At 36.6% G+C, this 19,916-nt stretch overlaps 1 protein-coding gene across 1 annotated transcript in view; it reads right to left on the reverse strand.

Annotated features, from left to right (window-relative positions):
* The window catches only part of LOC309827157 (uncharacterized protein), a 69,625-nt gene that overhangs the window by 39,275 nt on the left and 10,434 nt on the right, over positions 1–19,916 (reverse strand). The window contains exons 3-9 of the mRNA XM_082661704.1: positions 15,329–15,384; positions 11,525–11,690; positions 10,862–10,988; positions 9,199–9,399; positions 6,536–6,617; positions 5,685–5,813; positions 4,957–5,112 (exon numbers count right to left, since the gene is read on the reverse strand). Of these exons, the coding sequence (XP_082517830.1) occupies positions 4,957–5,112; positions 5,685–5,813; positions 6,536–6,617; positions 9,199–9,399; positions 10,862–10,988; positions 11,525–11,690; positions 15,329–15,384 (917 nt within the window). The remainder of the gene's footprint in view (positions 1–4,956; positions 5,113–5,684; positions 5,814–6,535; positions 6,618–9,198; positions 9,400–10,861; positions 10,989–11,524; positions 11,691–15,328; positions 15,385–19,916) is intronic.

Raw genomic sequence — 19,916 nt, forward strand, 5'->3', positions numbered from 1 at the left:
TTAACAGTAGAGATAGGAGGAGATGGATGTAGCTATAGTGAGAGGTGTAGATTTGGTGGGGAAACGTGAGGGGACTCGTGTCTGGTTGCTTCCATTTTCTCAATGAATTATAAGGCAAGGCCTTCAAACCGAAGTGTGAGTAGATGAGGGATGGTGGGAAGTTTGAGGAAAAGGAGGAGGTATAAAATTATTAACTTAAAAGGAGAAAAGCTAATCTGCTAAAGAAATTGAGGATTGCTTGACATTTTGAGTACCGAATATGAGCTTTGACATTCACGCAAGAGAAAGCATTCAGCTGTTTTGTGATTTTCCCAAATAACATATAGCTGCTCAGGTGCGTATGTGAAGTAAAGAAATGGTTTGAGTTTTGCCCCACAAGACATTAGAAGAGAAGTACAAAGGGGTTGAGAGTATATTCAAGGAAGTGATTAAAGGATGGGAGCTAGATTGGACAAGGAGAGATGTTACGCAGAGTGGGGACAGTTGGAAAGGGAGAAAGTTCTGAGGCAGGCGTTGTCAATGGATTTGAGGTTGGAACAATTTCAAAAATTTTAGAACAATAGCGCTACCCGAGCAAATGACTTGGAAATGCAGGAGGTGGTTGTTGGAGAGTCTGAGACTTGAAATAAAGGTTTTACAGTGAGAACGTTTCTGATACAGAATATGGCCATGGGAGTGGATAGCTGAGGTAGTGGAAGAAAAGGGTGTTGGGAGTGAAGAATCAAGGCACTAAGAAGGTATGAGTTGGAGGATTTATCCATGTAGAGTTTTAAATCACTGGGAAAGAAAATGGGATAGAGACTTTCTGTTTTATTAGATCATTGTACTAATTTCCTACAAAATAAATATTATCCTGATTTTGGAGATAGAAATTAAGGTAGAAATCTGTAAAAAGGTAAGGAATGGCTCTCTATAAACTGATAGAAAATAATTTTCAGAAAAAAAAGAGAGAGAATGTAGAAGAGGGAGAAGGGGAGCTCAATAACAGAGAATTTTTTAAGAAATAGAATACTGCCTATCGATATTAATGCTAGAAATAGTAGAAGTAAAATCACCATTTGCAACTCCAATATAATGATAATTGGGCAAGAATCATCAATGGGTGCTAAAAACAAACAGACGAAAAGTTTTAGGGAGCAGAATATTCGCTTGGATCTATAAAAAGAAAGGACAAATTAACCCTGTTGTTCTGGTGGTCACCAGCTTAATCAGTTACTCAGATTTGGCATCACAAAGAGTGGAACAACCTGTGTTTATATTCCGATGCAATGCAATGTGAAGTACATGTCACTTATTCGTATTCGTGTCAAAATTGTTTAACCTGAATCTAATCAAGCCTCAAGTAACTTCTAATTTACAGGAAAGTGCTACTGAATTAAGGACTCCAGGAAGAAATAAATTTAGAACGTAGGTTGCTTGCACTGAAAAGAAGTGTCATGAAAAACAAAAAAACAAGGATAGAAAGGCTGTTTTACATGAAGAAGGATTTTTTTGTAAGACATGAGTAAATGTGAATTCTGATTCTTGATTGGATCTTGGATTGGGGGTGGGGTGGGAGATGGGAGGGTTAGCAACTATTAAAGGAATCTGGAGACCACTGAGAACATTTGAATCTGGGTCAGGTATTCGATGGCACCACTGATGCTGGTGGGTTTATGATAACATTGTGGTTATGTAGAAAAATGCCCTCATATTTAGAAGATGCAAGCTGAAGTATGCAGAGGTGAAGTTTTATGATATCTCCAACTTACTTTCACATGGTGCAGAAAAATAAAAGCATCTTTACTTGGAAAGGTAAAGCAGAAGTGGCAAAATGGTAACTGGTGATTGGTGAATACAAGTGAAGGGTATATGGGCAGTCACTGAACTACCCTTTCAATTTTTCTCTGAGTTTAAACATGTCAAAAGTGGTACGGGTGGGGAAATTAGGTTTCTCTAAATTATTCTCTCATTTTTTTTAATTAATTAATTTTATTTATTTTATTTTTGGCTGTGTTGGGTCTTCGTTGCTGCACGGGCTTTCTCTCGTTGCGGCAAGCAGGGGCTACTCTTCATTGCGGTGCGCGGGCTTCTCACTGCGGTGGCTTCCCTTGTTGCGGAGCACGGGCTCTAGGAGCACAGGCTTCAGCAGTTGTGGCGCGCGGGCTTAGTTGCTCCGCGGCATGCGGGACCTTTCGGGACCAGGGCTTGAACCCGTGTCTCCTGCATTGGCAGGCGGATTCTTAACCACTGCGCCACCAGGGAAGCCCTAAATTATTCTCTAATTATATTTCTATGTTTAGTTCCTTCTAATCACCCTATCTGCCTATCTATCCATCTATCTATCGTCTATCATCTATTTTCTCATTTGTTGAATCTCCTACTAGAATATAGGCATTGTATCTGGTTCATTGTTGTATATTAATACCAAGCTCAGGGCTGGTTACAGAAAAGTCATTCAGTGTATTAAAAACTTTTTTAAATGAACTGAAAGTTATTCTTTGCAATTATAAAAATTAGACTAGGCTCTTTTTCCTTCTTCTCTGCCTTCTGCTTTATGGAATAAAAATCTCGAAAACCAGAAGCAGAAAGCTAATAGAGCACTACTGGGATTCTTCCAGCCCTCCTCTCACACCCAAAAACGTTTTGTAGAAAGCCGAGGGAGTAAGGAAAACTACAGGTGGCCAGAGAAAGGAGGATGTGGGTGGTGTGCTGGTAGCTGCTGTTAATTCTTCATTGTTTTGCCAAGTAAGTATTCATCAGCCTGGATAAGCTGTGTCTCTGAGAGAGCATTCAAACTGAGCAAATCTGGTCCAGAAAAAGGATCAGCCTTAGATTAGTTGTCAATAATAATTAATCCATACACAAAATGAGAAAAAGAAATAGTATAGCTTATATTTAATTTTCCTTGCTCCCCGTGTTAGGTATCCATGTTCACATTCAGCTGTTGTAAAAGAGCTGAGGTTTTGTTTAAAAAAAAAAAAAAGATACTTATTGTCACTTAACAGGATCTCAGATTTAAAAGAATTAAAATATACACACACACACCCCCACCTGAGACCTAAATCCACCTAGTGGTGGCCTATCCCAATTGCAGTTTCAGTCCTTTTGAATGATTTGACCTCTTAATAACCAACCAAATTGTTAAACTCAGTGTATGATCCCAGTAAGATCACCATAAATAGGCGCACAATATACTTATGAATCCCTCATGGCCCATAGAGGCCAAAAACCAGAGTTTATTTTTTTTAAACTTTTTTAAAATTCTAAGATAAATAATACATGTGCCTATTAACTTTTATTTACTTTTGTCCAAATAAAGTTTCTAATAAATACAATGGAAAAAAGTCCATCTTATGCCTACTGTATTCTGGTACTTTTCATGAATGTAGCTTTTTAGATAGGCATTGCTCATAGTCTAAAATCTAAAACATATGCTTCTTGGTTTTGGATCCCTAATGAATAATATTTAATATTGCTTTATTCACCTGTGACTTAATGTTTTCTCCATGAATAATGCAAACAGAGAAAATGATGATTTTAGCATGAAATACATCCAATATACATTAGTAGCAGACTAGTTAAAAATGTAAATAAGAACACAGGCCAAATGGACAGGGGCCAAGATTAAGAATACTTATGCAATTTACATTTAAGTCTTTAAATGATCCATCGAAAAGCAGAACTTAAGTTGATAACTATAAAAACAGAATAAACTATATATTAGGAAGAAGAGTAAATAACGAGATCCTCATTAGTTCCATGGCAGAAGCATCATGCAGCGGATAATGGTACAGCCTCTGACATCAGAAATAGATCAGAGCCACCCCTTACCAGGTGTGACCTGGAACATCTGTGAAATGTTAACAGTGATATAATATCAATACGTGCTCCCTCAGGGCTGTAATTAGGATTAAATGAGATAATGAATGTACCACTTTTAATGCATTGTCTTTCACTTTATAAGTAAATGACAAATATTTTGATTATAATGATGCTAAAGATGGGGGAGCGTATGAGAAGTGAAGTGCTTTAATAAGTTACAATGGAAAGAGACATGTGAAAGTCTCTCTTCAGGGTTTAAGATGAATTTACAGGAGGTACAGTGAGTGGAAAGAACGCTTCTCTATGAGGCAGACCCTGATGCTGTCATTGCTGGGATTAACCATGTGGGCCTGGATAGCTGACTTCATCTCACCTGATGAAGTTCACGGCTGTGTTCAATAAGAAGGTGGCATGATTGACCTTCCAGCTCCAACCTGTTATCTCCTCTTTGTATGCAAGTTGGGCTCCCATTAAGAAATAGAGCTGATGGAATACTCCGTATTAATTGAGAATTCCAGTTGCCATATTTAGTTATTCTTTGTTTTATTTTATTCAAATAGTTTAGTTTTTCAACTGAGAAAAATTAGTATTGCCATGCCTGCACATCCCAAGGTAACCCCACAAAGAAGTGGCCACTTTCTCATTCCCCCGCTGAGGATATGCCTTGAGAATTAAGCACAGACAAAACATGGATTTTAGTTAGTCTTTAATATAACTCCAACTCTTTAATAGTAAACAAAGATGTAAGTACAAAACATCAAAACATGTTACCTATCAGTAGTTTTGAGTCACAGTGGTCACACTGGTGGAGCTGAGGTCACTTACATTTTAAGGAAATATAATCTACCCTGTTTCGGTGGAATTCATGCTCTGGCAGTTGGAAAGCAGGCTTATTTTATGCAAAGTGTATTCACTTTACTGAAAGCAGCTCTCTTCTCTCACCTTTACTTGGCAATTTTAAAAACTGTTCACTTTCCTTTTGCGTTAAAAGTGCTATGTGAACTGAAGGGGGGCTTTCATTACTGAAATAAATTTACTATACATGTCATACATTTCTGGGTCAACGTTGCTGGTTAAACTCCCCCAGAATTAGCAATTCATAGAAAATTGTTAAGAGAAGATAGCATGCCTGCATAGCAAAAGGACCATTTAGAGTTGACAATACAGGGCTCTGTGGTATAAAGTGCCTATAAGCAGCTTCCTATCATACACCGAGGCCACAGAACTTCCCTGGAGAACAGACCCGTTGTTGGCATAAACTGTAGTCACTGTAGGCTTCTCAGATAGAATATTCTGGATGCGGAGAACCTATTCAGGAGATACAAACGATTAATATAGAACCACCATCCACCCAGGCACTCAGTCACCAATAATCTTCCACAAAGACCCAATGATTAAGAGGACATGCTGTTGAAAATAGCAGTTACCAATTTTTTTAATGTTTAAATTACTTTGTTAAACCTTCTAAGAAAGTACTTTCTTAAACCATCTAGTTATTGCATGCCAACACAGGATTGAGTGTTATTATAGTAATTGAGCATTAATAGAAATACTTCCACACTAATGTGCCTACTTTCTCACTGCTTTAGCACGAACAAAAGTAGTGACATGTGGAGAGCTGACAGTAAGCCAGGTATTTAAAAAATTGCCAGTATACCACACAAGGAGGGCACATGTCTTTATAAAAAGGTCTTTTGACTAGTTTCCACCATAATTTAATACATCAAAAGACTACCTTTCTAAACGTATTTGAACAATGTGAAATTCTGCCAATTATTGGCTTAAAGCAATTACAAAACCAACCACCACATAAGTTTATTGTATTATTAGTTTAAAAGGACTTGAATAATTAAGGTTGAAAAACTAAAAAATATAAACACCTCTGATGAGGGAGGATTGTTCGGGTCATAAACGAAGAGCTTCTGGCCATTAGGATGACAGCCTACCAAGATGTCCCCCGAGGAAGGATCAATAGATAAATTATCCACCAGTGTATCCAACTTGAGTACCTTCCAAATGAAAAAATGTCAATATCTAAATGCCATGAGAAATTTGATTAAATAATTTAGGGCTAAACTTTCTTGCCCCTATGCATATGGGGAAGTTTCACCCATCTCCTGCTTCCACCCTTTAACACCAATATTGCTTAAAATAAATTTAATACACTGGTTTAGAGTCACTTTTCATTTTTCCTAAAATTAAGAAAGCTGGGGCAATAATCAATCTCTCTAAAAAATGAATTCCTTTCCCCTTAAAAGATGCACAGTGATCAGTTAGCTCAAGGAATTCATTCAAAGCAAAATAGGAAATTCTTAATCAATCTAAAATATGTGTTTTCAAGCAGGAAGAAAATAATAATGGTGTGGAACCCAATTTCTACCTTCATTTATTATTGAAAGAACTGACAACTTGTATAAATCTTCATTTCAGAATTCATCTATTAGTCTTTTCAATTGTGAAAATTCTTATTGGAATTCATCAGGTGCCGTCAGTACTTCATGGAATGGGCTCTAAATCTGATGCAAATATCCCTCCCAACACACTGCTGCATGTAATCAGTCAGTTCTTGTGATTGTGGGGAAACAAGAGACTTGGCCAGTTACAGAGAGGAAGCAGTGAAAAACCCAGAATAGTAACACTGGCTATTCTGTTCTAAGTGAGGAATTGTTACAGTATAAGTATGTAATTTCAAGATTAATGTCTACTTTAGATATAGAAAGAAATATTTTACCTTCAATTGAGTTAAATTCATATTAGGGTGTTTTTCCAAAACGTGAATTTCATGAGCCAATATATCAGCAACATAGATGTACCTTTGCAGGAAGGACATACTGGTTAGAGCCCCAGGCTAATATAAAGCTTCATTAACACAGTATGACGAATAAGTCTTAATAACCTGCCAAGAAGTTAATCAATGATGGGCTCTCAAGGAATGCTTGATAAAGGTCAATTTTTATTTAAAAAGTAAGCTTTCAAAATCAATTCAGTGTTACTACAACAATCATGGAACTGTTAAATTATTTTTCAAAAAGTTTGTAAGGAAAAATAATATAGGACATCATTTAAAATATAAAGTCTGTGATATTTGCCATTGAAAGGACAGTAAAACAAATATTTGGTTTCAAAAAAAGAGCTTTTACATTCTACAATATAATTTGATATTTCAAGGGATCATTTACATGTAGAAACATATGGTATAAAACAGAACACATTTTATTAGAATAGTAATACTTAATATTTAATAAATATTTATTAACATATCGAGAAATGTAAGAGTTAGAAATAAGTATCTATTCAGAACAGTCTGGCTATATCTAAGGAGGGTGAATTAATGGACTGCTTCACGGTAATTCTTCTCATTGAATTGCCTGTTCCATGGCAACTGTTCTATTGAGCAATTATAGTGTGTAAAGCCATGAACTCAGTATTGTGACAGATATAAACATGAAGAAGACACAGCCTTTTCTCCTGAAAAGTTTGTAGTGTGTTGGGGGTGATCAGATAGTTTAGACATACTAAACAAATAATACAGCATGATTGGTACCATAAGACATATTTCAGGTCTAGAAACTGAAGAAATCTCTAACTCCTAAAAAAACACAAGGGCTTACAAAGGAAGGGGGCATCTGCAGTGGACATGGAAAGAGAGACTGGATTTGAGGATATGAGGACAAAGCACCTTTTAGGCAAAAGAAAACGTGAACAAAGGCACAGGGGCAAGAATAAGAGAGGCAGTTTTGCAAAATAATGAGTTCTTGTCTAAAGCATAGTAAGTGTGGAAACAGTAGAAGAGGGAGGTTGGAACTAGCTTATTAAAGAAAGTCCAACCCATTAGCCTGCCTTGATTTGATAAGCAACTGGGGTCCACTGAATTTCTGGAATAACAGAGTGGCATGATAACAAATGGTCAGTTCAACAATTACTAACCATGTGCTTTGTGACTGGCTGTGCTCAGTATGAGGATTCAAAGATGAAGCAGACTGAGGTCCCTCTTTTGGAGATCTTGAAAGGGCAGGGGAATATAAAAGACAAAGTTGGCAACAGTGCGAAAAATGGAAGTGGACTGAAAACAAGTGGGAAGAAAGTGTAATACTCCAGCCAGAGAGGGTGAGAACCTGAACCAAGCAGGTGTCAATGGGAAGGAAGAGGGGGTGAGGGTCAGGGACGGAAGCACAGATAGAACCAGTGTGACCTGCTCAATGGCTGAATAGGAATGGTGAGAGAGATGGAGTTAAAGCTGGATGCCCTGTTGTTATTATTTTTAGCTTGGGTGACTGGAAAATTTGACTGTCATAACTGAAAGATGAGAGTTGAGGAGAAAAACAGATTTGGTGGGAGAAGTTGGATTGGGTCAGTTATAGACAATTTAAATTAAATGATTCTCTATTCATTTTTCTGTAATCAACAAGAAAGAAGAAATTGTCATGAAAATAGACATTTAGTTGTCACAGAATGCCAGATTTATTTCATGTTATATTTGTAGTAGTTTAAATTGTTCAGTGTGCTAAGGTAGTAAAAGGGAAAGTTAATAAAGACTTTAATATCCTTCCTATAGGTTACAGTTGGACATATAAAAATAGTGAGATAATTTGGGGGGCGCAATTTGGCAGTATCTATTAAAGTTAACATTTGAAAGGAGCACCCTTTAAGTGAGTAGTTCTATTTTGAGGGGTTTATTCTACAGAAACACTTGCACAAATGTGCAAAGAGGAGGCGCTCATAGCCCCACATTTAGCCAGTGCCCAGTGGGCATCTGAACCTAGGTCTATATGACTCCAAAATCTGAAGATTTAACCACTATGCTGTATGTAATTCTCCCTTGGGGGGTTTTTCCTTAAAAATATTTGGAAAAGTTTCAGTGGTAAATGAGAAATAAAAAATGGTTTTTATACAGAAAAAAAAACCCCCTACATATCCATTTATAGAGAATTGGTTAAATTAGTTTACAATCATCCTGAAAATGGAATAATATGCAGCCAATAAAACAATGATATATCTATTTAAAAGGAAAACACCTACCTAATACTTTAATATGTATATATAAATATGAACCCATTTTATAAAAATTTACATTTATAAAATTAAACTCTACAAGGATATATACCAAATTTATATACTGTATATAAATATATATTTATATATTACATGTAAATATATAGTACATATATATATATTTTATATAAAACATTATCTATTTAATAATATATTACATATATGTATTCTATATTGTAGTATTATAGTAATATTTGTAAATATTATATATAGTATATTTATCATAGACCAAAAATATCAAGTAAGCTATTTCTGCATTGAAAAAAAAAAAAAGCAAAGTAAAGAATTTGGCCCAGCACCTTGACTGAGAAGAAATGAATATACTTCTATAAGAGAGCATACTTTTTATCAGGTGAAATATTGATCCCATTTGCTGAATCAAATCCTTCCGCTACCACTTTAACTTCATCTGGACTGTAGTAAACGACATTTGTCCAGTGTAAGTTCAAATATGTTTCCAAATACTTTAAGAAAGGATCAGAGAAATAGTGGTCATTGGTAGCATAGAAATGTGCTGGTCCAACAGCTATGATATCATTCACACTGGAAGAGAAAAATAACATGTGAGAGAATGTAAAAAGCCAGTTGGTCTCAGTATTAAAGATTAAGTCTCCAGAAGGTTTACATAATATGTGCTTTAAATTTTTGGTGAGAGGTTTCCCAGGAAAAACTCAGCTAAAATCACATGGCTATAGTCATATGTAATCTACTATAATATCATTTGCCGGAGAACAATTTTTTATGGTACCAGGTAATTTGAAGACAGGTCATTTAGCAATTATGGCAGGTTATTATAAAACGAAAAAGAACTTGGTGCCAACAGAGTGTGTTTTTTGACAGCAAGAAATGTAGGGTTTAACAACAATACGAAAAGACAGAGCTGTCCAAGGGAGAGAGCTCGGTGGAGCCTCATTGGCTGGTGAGCTGATTGGGCTGTCAATAACATTTACGTAGCTTCCGTATTCTCAGTTGCTGGATTTTCCTGAGTTCCTTTGCTTAGTTATTAGTCAAACTAAGGTTGACTGTTCAATTTCTACCTGACTCACAAAGGCGACCTGCCAAGAACGAACAGGCGCTCAATAAACACTTGCGGAGAGATGAATGATGAAATTGCCATAGTGAAATGCTTCAGGTGAGAGATTTATATGCGAAAAACAATTACATTTTTAAAACCAATTAGGTAAGGGTGTTATTAAATTTAAATTCCAATTACCCTATGCAAAAATGTCTGAAAGAGCGGCTTTCTCCTTTGTTAAAGGAAAAACGGAGCTACAGGGAAGGTGGGTCCCCTCTCTGAAACAGCGCCCTAACGCAAAGGCTGCCTGGATGGTACTCATGCTCCTGTTTATTATGAATTGAATTTTTGGGAGAATGGTTGGCAGTTACACACTGAAGTCCTAGATAGGGAAGTAACAGAAATTAAAAATATTCATCAAGTTCAAACTTAAAAGATGTAGCTGAGCCGGGGAGGGGCACATAATTCTTTTTTAGTCACATTATCAACGAGCTCTATGTTCTTGAAATAGCAGTGACCCACTTCCAATTCTGCAGGACCATTGGCCCACAGCTACCTTGTGAAAACAGTTCTTGTTAGTCCCATACTGAGCATACAAACTCCATATAAAGCAGACTACGCTTCCTTGGCAGGACAGGTGTTATTACTATTTGGATGATGAGTCATCTGAAATGGGAGGTGACAGAAGGAAAAATGGTGAGGTTTGTCTTCTACTCTCAAGATGTCCCTGAAGAGCAAATCCTCGGTAGTCCAGCATTTCCTTATTTCTCAAGGGAGCCCACATAGAACACTGATATCGACTTTCCCTGCTCTGCAAGGAAACTATGTATACACACATACACATATAAATACATGTACTTGTTTATGTGTATATATATATATATATATATATATGTGTATTTCAGCTCTTACAAAAGGTGAAAGGACCATCATAGGGAATATTTGAAAATGCTACAGATAAATCAGAGAATGAACAGAAGGACTAATTACCTTGGAAGAAGCTCATGTTTGATTGTTTTTAGATGCAAAAGAGAATTCTCTTCCTCCTCAAATTTAAAAATTTCTACTGTATTCTTGAATTCTGGGTGGTTTACAACAAAGAGATAAACTGTGTTATCTAAAGAATTGAAAGAACAGAGTTAATTTACAAGACATAACCATAGGACCTCTGGGCAGACACTGACATTTAAATACCACGAGCAAGGAAAGGTTGAATGTATAAGCTGTTAGACGACCTAACAGATCATTCTTCTTCCCCGTCTTTCCCATCACTGTCTGTCTGGTGTTATTTCTGATCATTGGTCCCCTGACCTTTAAGAAAGAGTGTTTCTCACTCCATATACAGAATTCATGAATAATCTGTTAATAGTTTAATTCACAAATATAGCTCTTTTTCAATGTAATGATAATAGATATTTGATAAGGTTATGAAATCTAAACATTCTTCCAGGTGTTAACCGTTAGAAATTTCTAAATGTAGTATAACTTACTGCCAGCTGAAGAGGCAAATAATGGACTTATTTGTATGAAGAATACGGAAGTAATTCATGAGTTAATTGTTCTCTTACTACAGATATGATCCAAATCGATTTTCCACAGTCACTTGCAAACCATTGTAAGTTTTTTTAATGTTGGTAGCTCATCAGCTCTTACCATTGTCTATGAAAGTGCTGATACCATGTGGATTAAATGAAGCCAAATTAAATCCACGGCTGATTCTTAATTCCAGTGCCCTTGGGTTTTCTTCTTTTAGATCCATCATTAGTATTCCTCCAGGCTTATCTGGTGCAAAACTGTGGAGGCCTGGACATTTTAGACCCTTTTTAAAACAGAGGAAAAAGTTAAGTATAAAGGCTTAAGTATTTTTATAGACTAAAGTGGCAACTAAAAATAAATGATAGAGACTTTGGCTAAAGGTGGTGGCATAAACCTGCAAACACAAAGAGAGCAGAGAGGAAACAATATAAAAAAATAATAATTGGAAGCTGGGAGGCTGAAAGCTGAACAATAACTGATATTTCTGAGTTGAGGCAGAAGACAAGGGTTTAGTCTCTTCAGAGGGTAACCAGAAGGTTGGTGGACTGGGAGATAACACAGAGTTGAGGGCGGGGATAAGCCACTATCTGACACACATTCATTCTCTCCCCATTGTAACATGAGGTGGGACTTTGTCTCATTTGTTCACTGCTAGACCCCAAGGCCTGGATCAGTGCTTGGCGTGTAGTCAGTCTGTCCTTTTCCTACTGTTTCCAAATGTTGCTTTTATCATGTACTAGATCCCTATTTACATTTTGGTCTGTTTGGACTCGTGTCTAAATCCTGTGATAATATGCCACTTTTTAATTACTATAGCTTTATTTATAAGATACAATATGTATATATATATGGCAAGTCCTCACATCCCACACCACATTGCTTTACCTTTCCAAAATAGTCTTAAATATTTCTGCTCATTTATTTTTCTGTATAAATTTCGGAAATTAAGTTGCTGTTCAAATGGAACCTTATGAATTACTGGTAGTAGTAGTAGTAGTACATTTTCTGTTTGTTTTTTCCTAGTGCATGGGAAAGCCATTGAGTTTTATATGTTCATTTTGAATACAACCCTATCACTCAACTCTCCTATTAGGTCTAAGAGTATGTTAGGTGAATCTCTTAGACTGTTTAAAAAACAGGTAATCACACTATCTGAAAATAACGTCAGTTTTGTCTTTTTTTTCTACCTCAAATTTCTTTTTCTTGTTTTCTTGGGTTATTAAGAACTCTAGTAGATTACTGATGGTTACAGTATTTTAGGGCATTTTCTTCCTTTTCTAAACATTAATGAGAAGGCAGTTAATGTTGCACCACTGAGAATGGTATTTGCTGTAGGTTTCTGGAAGGTTTCCTTCTACTTCTAGTTTTTTTGGAGCTTTTAATCAGGAATGAGAGTTGAATTTCATTTAATGCTTTTTCAGCCCTCACTAAAATAATCGAGGTCTTTTCTCTTTTAAATCTTTCAAGTCATACTTTATGCAAATTTAAAAGAGTACCCAAAAAATCTCACTTTATGCACAAATTGTATTTAATAGAAATTTTCTCCAATTAAAAAATATCTATCAAAATTACACAACTTCAAGGCCCAACAAGTAGAATAAACTGCAATTATGCTATTGCTACATGGCAGTGCCAATTCAGTGGTTAATAATCTCTATTCTTTATTAATGTCCCATAAATGATAGGGTTTCAATGCTCAGGAAGCTCTACCAGGGATGTAATAACTCTCCAGAGTTATTGTAATACTCCCTATCATTTTAATCTGTTTTTTCTCTTTTTCAAATTTTATTTTATTTCCACCTGTGGTAAAATATACATAACAGAGAATTTACCATTTTCACTATTTTTAAGTGTACAGTTCACTAGTGTTAAGTACATTCACACTGTCATTTAAATCTTTTTTCTATTCTATGTCATCTAATTCCTCATTAAGTGTGATGTTAGTTTTGAGATGCCCCTCAAGCCTGTAACTGTGGAATAGGATGGGCTAATTGGCTACAATGCTTGGAAGAATAAAATGCTATCATGTAGGAGGTATTCATTTAGAAAGGAGTGCATTCTGGGAAATATTAGAGACAAGGCTGAGTAAATTAAAAAAAAATCAGTAAAATGAGATTGTTTCTAAATTTGAAAAAAAGAAAAGAAAAGTCATATAACCAAGGAAGGATAAGAGAAAAACAAGCAGAAGAAATTCTGTTGACTTGGCTACAAGATCACTGTGACTATATTAAGCCTCTCAGCTAAAATGGCTGTAGATGTCTTGTGCTTGGAGACCTCACCCCTCCTAATTCAGATTTATTCCTGTGGGGAGAAAATCTTGAAATAGGTGACTTCTGGATTATGCAAATCTCTGAAAACAGCTTCTTTGCAAAAACAAAAAAAGCAACTGCCTTCTACTCTACTCTGGATATTTGCATTTTAGTTATGAATAATGTTGACTAGGAGTCTCAGTGCTTTTTCCTAAGAATATAAGATATGTGTGCAAGCATGTGCTTCTACACAAACCCAGAGCCCTCCTAGAAATGTCATTTTACTCATTGGGTGTAGGTAATTAACTAAAACTTTTTTTTTTTTTTTGCGTTACGCGGGCCTCTCACTGCTGTGGCCTCTCCCGCTGCGGAGCACAGGCTCCGGACGCGCAGGCTCAGCGGCCATGGCCCACGGGCCCAGACGCTCTGCGGCATGTGGGATCCTCCGGGACCGGGGCATGAACCTGTGCCCCCTGCATCGGCAGGCGGACTCTCAACCACTGTGCCACCAGGGAAGCCCCTTAACTAAAACTTTTAAAGCCATAGTTTTAAAATTTAATATTAGGCTGGCCAAAAAGTTCGTTCGGGTTTTCCCATAAGATGTGATAAAAACTCGAACAAACTTTTTGGCCAATCCATATAAATATCAATGTTTCTGCTAAAGTCTACAGTATTTCTTTCCTCCCCCTGTGGTAAATAACCAGCCACTCACAGCCTTTCATATAAAAACCATCAGGAACCTGAAGAGTGTTCTAACCCTCATTCTCATCTCAGCTGAGTTCTCTCACCTTTCTCATAAGTCTGACAACTATTTTATTAGTGTTGTGACTCTCTTCTGAAGCATCTCCAAGTTTTTCACATCTTTCCTGAGTCTCAGTGCCTGAAAATAATGGCTGCTGAGAGGGAACAGAATAACTACAGGCTGCCTTCAAAGCTGGATACTTCTTTCTCAAGAAAAACTGAATCCATGAAGATGCCAAGGTCCCTCACCTTGGCCCACGCCAGGGAGGAGAGAGAGGTGGTCAGAACTTCCTCCTTGGCCCACATATACAATTTTCTAATTAGAATGCATATTGGTGTAGCCTAGCATCACTCAGGCCAATCAATTTTAAAGTCTTTGTAATGTATGCCTGAAAAGGTTGTTATTTTTCAGCTTATAAAAATTAAGGCAAAAGTGAAAGGTATAAATAAGCTCAGTCAATGACATTCCACTTACGTTAGGCTATTTGGGGAAAAAGAAAGAAAGCAAAAGCATTGGCCTTTGTCTAGGAAAGTTGGTATATTGTTTGAAAATAAATAATAACAGCAAGAATACTAGTTTCAAATTGAATATCTAATGGAAAGGTAGATGCTGTATTTAAAATAGCATAATGTAGTATCAAATATCCACAATAATGCCCCAAATATCCTTTTTAATAACAAACTTTTAGAACACAGATTGCATTGGAATATTTTAGTGCAAGCCAGTGGGAACATAAAGAGCAATAAATCAATTGGCAAAGACTTTTTCATCCCTACATTCAGAGGAGCTGGAGGAAAATTTCCAAGATCCTGTTTGACCTGTCTTTTTGTTTTTGAAACTGAGGAACTTTAAAAACAAGTTACTGCTCTGAAGGCCTCATCAAACTCCCTTGTACCTCCTCCACTGAGACTGGGGAAGGAAGATACTTACCACGCTAAAGAAAGCCAGACCATTGGGAAGTATGTCAATATCTTCAGAGCCGGCTTCTGTTAAGTTCAAGAAATAGATAAATGTCATGTTCGAATTCTGTGACTTGTTAGGTAGAGCTTTGTTTACTTTATCAGTATCTGTATCTTTCGGAATGGTTCCGATTTTTACTTCCAAGGAACCACTCTCTTTAATAAACGTCAGTCTAAATCCTTTCCTGCAGTGAACTTCTGACTTTAAATGTTAGAGATTTTATGTCTACTCAAATCAAAGTCAAGTAATCACCACATTTCCAGCTATAATACCGAAAAAGTTGACATCCGTACACTCTTATGATAAACATCCAGATGTCTGTACAAAAGTAATTGACATCAGGGGAATATTACTTTCAGAATGAAGGGCTCATCTTCATTTAACCATGCAAATATTCTTGTCCCTTTCTCGGCTCACTCAATCGGAAGCAAACACAGACTTTCTCTCATTAACAGAGATAAAACACCTGGGATTATACAGTCCCTCTTTAAAAAACAATGCCTGCTTGTTCTCATAAGCAAAGAAAGCTTTCTGTTTAATCTTTAAATTTAGGCTTTAAATTACAGGAAAAAAACTAGCAAAAGACGATTAATGAAAAATACCATGCACCTAAGGCAGGTGAAACTTCTAACAGTGTCTCTGAAACAGGCTACAATTACTATTGATTGTTTATCGATTGTCTGCAGTACACTCCACACAGCACAGCAAATAATTAGACATGAGACCTTGCCAGTGGTCTCACTGTGTAAATTCCACAGACAGATAATAGACCCAAACACAAGAAAAGAGGAATAAAAATGGCTTAGATTAAGCCAAATCATGACACATGCTCTGAGTCCACAAAATCCAACCTTCCACTTTAAGCCCTCTCCAAAGGATTTCTCCACGATTATTTCTAGGTTGTCAAAAACAAACAGCATCTATCCAGCTATATGGACTTTGATTCCTGAGTTTGCATTTGGCTGGCCGCCTCCAGTGTTGCTGGCTCCATCATAGTGGAGAAAAGCAAAAAAAAAAAAAAAAAAAAAAAAAAAGCCCAAAACTTCACTTCATAAAGATGACCCATATGCTTGCTTCTCAGAAAGAAGAGAGATAAAAGTTTAAGTATTGTATGCTTGAGTTCTTAACCTGAGGTCTGTGGATCCCTAAGTAACCACACATGGGTTTCAAAGAGTTTATGAACCCTCTGAAATTCTATGCAATGCAAAGTGTCTTGTGTATGTACAGATAAGAACATTTTCTGTGAACAAGGTTCTTGGCTTTCAGCAGATTCAAAAAAAGGGTCTGTGATACTCCCCAAAGTTAAAAACCTCTAGATTCTAGTGCCATGGTGTTTCTCAACTGATAAAGAGCAAGGACCAAGGAACGCTTCACCATGTATACATACACAAACACACGAACACACACACACACCTGCACACAGAATTCTAGTCTAAGTTCTGCCTTCTAGATCCATTGAGTAGGAGCTCAGTTAATTAAAATTTGTTGTTCCTGAAAAATCATTTAAGACAATTTAACTTCAACGTGCGCATGCTTACACACATAGACAAAGAAAAGATATGTAGAAAAAAAATAACAATGTTTTTTTGGGTGGTGGGATTATGAGTGATTTTCATTTTCTTCTTTATACTTTTCTTTGTTTTAAAAATTTCTACAAATAATCATATTCTTTTAATAAGCAAGAAAAGAACAATGTTTTTTAAAAGATATATTCATGTCAACCACATTGCTGCTTCTTTCTGTTTAATCCCATTGCCTAATTCCAAGGAAAAAAAGTCATATCTGTAGCTTTCTTTAGAATATTTTCCAGATCTACTCCCCAATCTTTATTTCTATAGCCGTTATGACAGTAGGCTTTTATCATCTCATAACACCTAATTTTTTCTCCTCTAATTCAATAATAGAAATAGTAGTAGTGTGAGTAGTAACAGTAATAACTACTAACATATATTAAGTGTTTACCAAGAACCAGGCTCCTTATAAGTACTTTACATATGTTAATTCGTATAATTTTTGTAACTCTAAGAAGCAATATTATTATCTCTAATTTTAGACTAGAGAATATGGAGCCGTTGAAAGGTTAAGTAAATTGTTCAAGGTCACAAACTGGGAAGCTGGGATTCAAGTCTTTTGTTCTGACTTAAAAGTGCATAGAAAAAACACAACCTAGCATTTAATGAAATTTCTCTGTCAGAACCATCCCCTGGTTCCTCTCTGAAGACACTTTACTTTGTAAATCCAACTGTGGTCAGTTACATATGTTGGCTTCTCCCCCAAAATGTTTGCTTCCATGCCTTTCACCAAGATCTTCATCAATTCATATCCTGTACTTTTCTTTCAAACACTCTTTCTCTGGAAAGTCTTCTAACTTAGCATATCTGATTTTGATCCCTTCTTAATCCTTTAGCAATTATCTATCTGTGTCAGAGATGGCCAACTGCTCCCCAATATCCATACTCCCCTTCTTTTTTTTTCAGCTACAGGTACACGGCCACATAGCTACAGACATTTTCTACCCCTTCTTGCTGATAGAGGTGGCCATTCATCTGAGTTCAGGTTAATGGACATGAGAGTACAAGGTAAACTACTTGCAACTACTGGGTAAAATAAAATAAAAATATCCATGTAAATTTTCTTTCTACCCCTTCCTGCTGGGAAATGGCAACAACTGGAGCTCTAGTCTTGTACCAAGATGGAAGCAGTATGTTGAAGATAGCTGTGTTGCTTCATCAGCCTTTGTTCCAGAATGACCACATGGAGTAGAATCATCTAATCACCCTAGGTCATTTGCTTATCTTTGGACTGTCACATAAAAGAGAACCAATTTCTCTCTTCTCTAAGTTACTTATTGTAACTTTATAACAGCAAATCAGCCGTTGCCATACCCAACAGAGTATCCAAAATGTAATGTAGCCTATTATTTTCCACGTTTTTGGTTCATTAATCAGATGTGTGTATTAATCACTCTGGGAGAAAATACTATATTGGGAAAAAAATTGCAAAAGTTATTTAACCTCTCTGAGCCTTAGGTCCTTATCTGCTATAAAAAGAAAAAATATGTCTATATCTCACATAGTGGGTTTTTCTGTTTTCCTTTTCATAGGTAGATTGTAAAGTACTTGACAACAAGGGCTATAAACTTTAATGCTTTTTAAAAAAAAAACTCTCAAGCATCAGTTATTATAAAGATCTTGACTGCCAAGTGTATAAAATCATTTATTAACTCAAGAGAAATAATCCATTCAAAATTTTGTTTTAGTCCAGGACTCTGAATGCCAGCATTTTCAAAGACATTTTAAAATGTTTTAAACTTTTAAGCCTCAAATAGAGTTAAATAGCTCTTTAATTATAATTTTTATTATTTAGATGTCGATATTATACCAAATGTTAGTTTCTGTCTGTTAGATACATTGGAAAGGAATACAAAAAAATAGAATAAATAGTGAGCTTACTTTCTGACCCCCTGAAGGCAGACATCCTGTATGATATGTGGTAGTGATTATTACTTATTAAAACAGAAAGACATGAGATGATATGATATTTATAAAGCACCTAAGAATTGCAAAGAGTTCATTTCTAGTCATGGTGAATGTAGCCTTATTTTATGTGTGTGTGTGTGTGTGTGTGTGTGTGTGTGTTTGTCTTGATGGGGACTCGGGGGACAGGGGATGTACCTGTCCCCTTACCTCTTGGAGGGATTAGTTGGCCTCAACTGCATGGCTGCTACTGTTTCCAAAGTGGAAACTAAAAAAGAGAACCCCTCTACTCCTGCTGCCTACCAGGAGACACTGCTTTTGCCTATGGGAAAGTATGCCCTGTTTTCCTTTGTAGTCAAAGACCACTGAATAAGCAACTGTTGTTAAAAACATATAACCACAAGCTATTATTAACCATTATGCATCGCTGACATAGCATTCAACGAATGTTCATATAGTGTATGCTAACCACAGAGCAGAAGCAAAGAAGGGGGAGAGAAAAAGCACAGTTCTAATGAGATCTAAAAATGTATCCCAAATGTGCTTCTAATCACTCATCGTCTTCGCTCTGTTGCCTTTTGAAGTGCCTCAGAGGCATTAAACACTTCACAAGAGGGGCCATAGGTGACATATTTCCTCATTCTTCCCAATTCCAGACAGCAGCTCACACACATCACAACATAAAGGTCACAAACACAGACAGACGCCTGTTCAGAATACAAATGTTGTTGGACTTGTTTTTCTCTGAGGTGCCCTCCATTCCAGTGAGTTGTAGCAGCAATACACTTGGCAGTTTGTCCAGTAATGTGTCTGGCTGTGCCCTATTGTCTACTCTGAGACTTGAATTCGCAGAAGGTGGACTTCACAGGGCCAAGGGCTGTTTAATAATTTGACATTTATTAACTCAGTAGCAAAAGTAACCTGCGAGATCACTGACTCAGCCTCCCAACCTGTACAATGTCCCTCCCAGACGCCATCTGGCTTCTGCTTAGTGACCAGTTCCAAGGCGGCTCTTCGTGATTGCGGCCAGAAGGCAGGATGCAGTTGCTGGGTTTTTTTGGGACTCCAGACAACCTTAATTC

This window comes from Grampus griseus (assembly GCF_964374135.1).
Source record: "Grampus griseus genome assembly, chromosome: 9".
In the NCBI taxonomy this organism is placed as follows: Eukaryota; Metazoa; Chordata; class Mammalia; order Artiodactyla; family Delphinidae; genus Grampus; species Grampus griseus.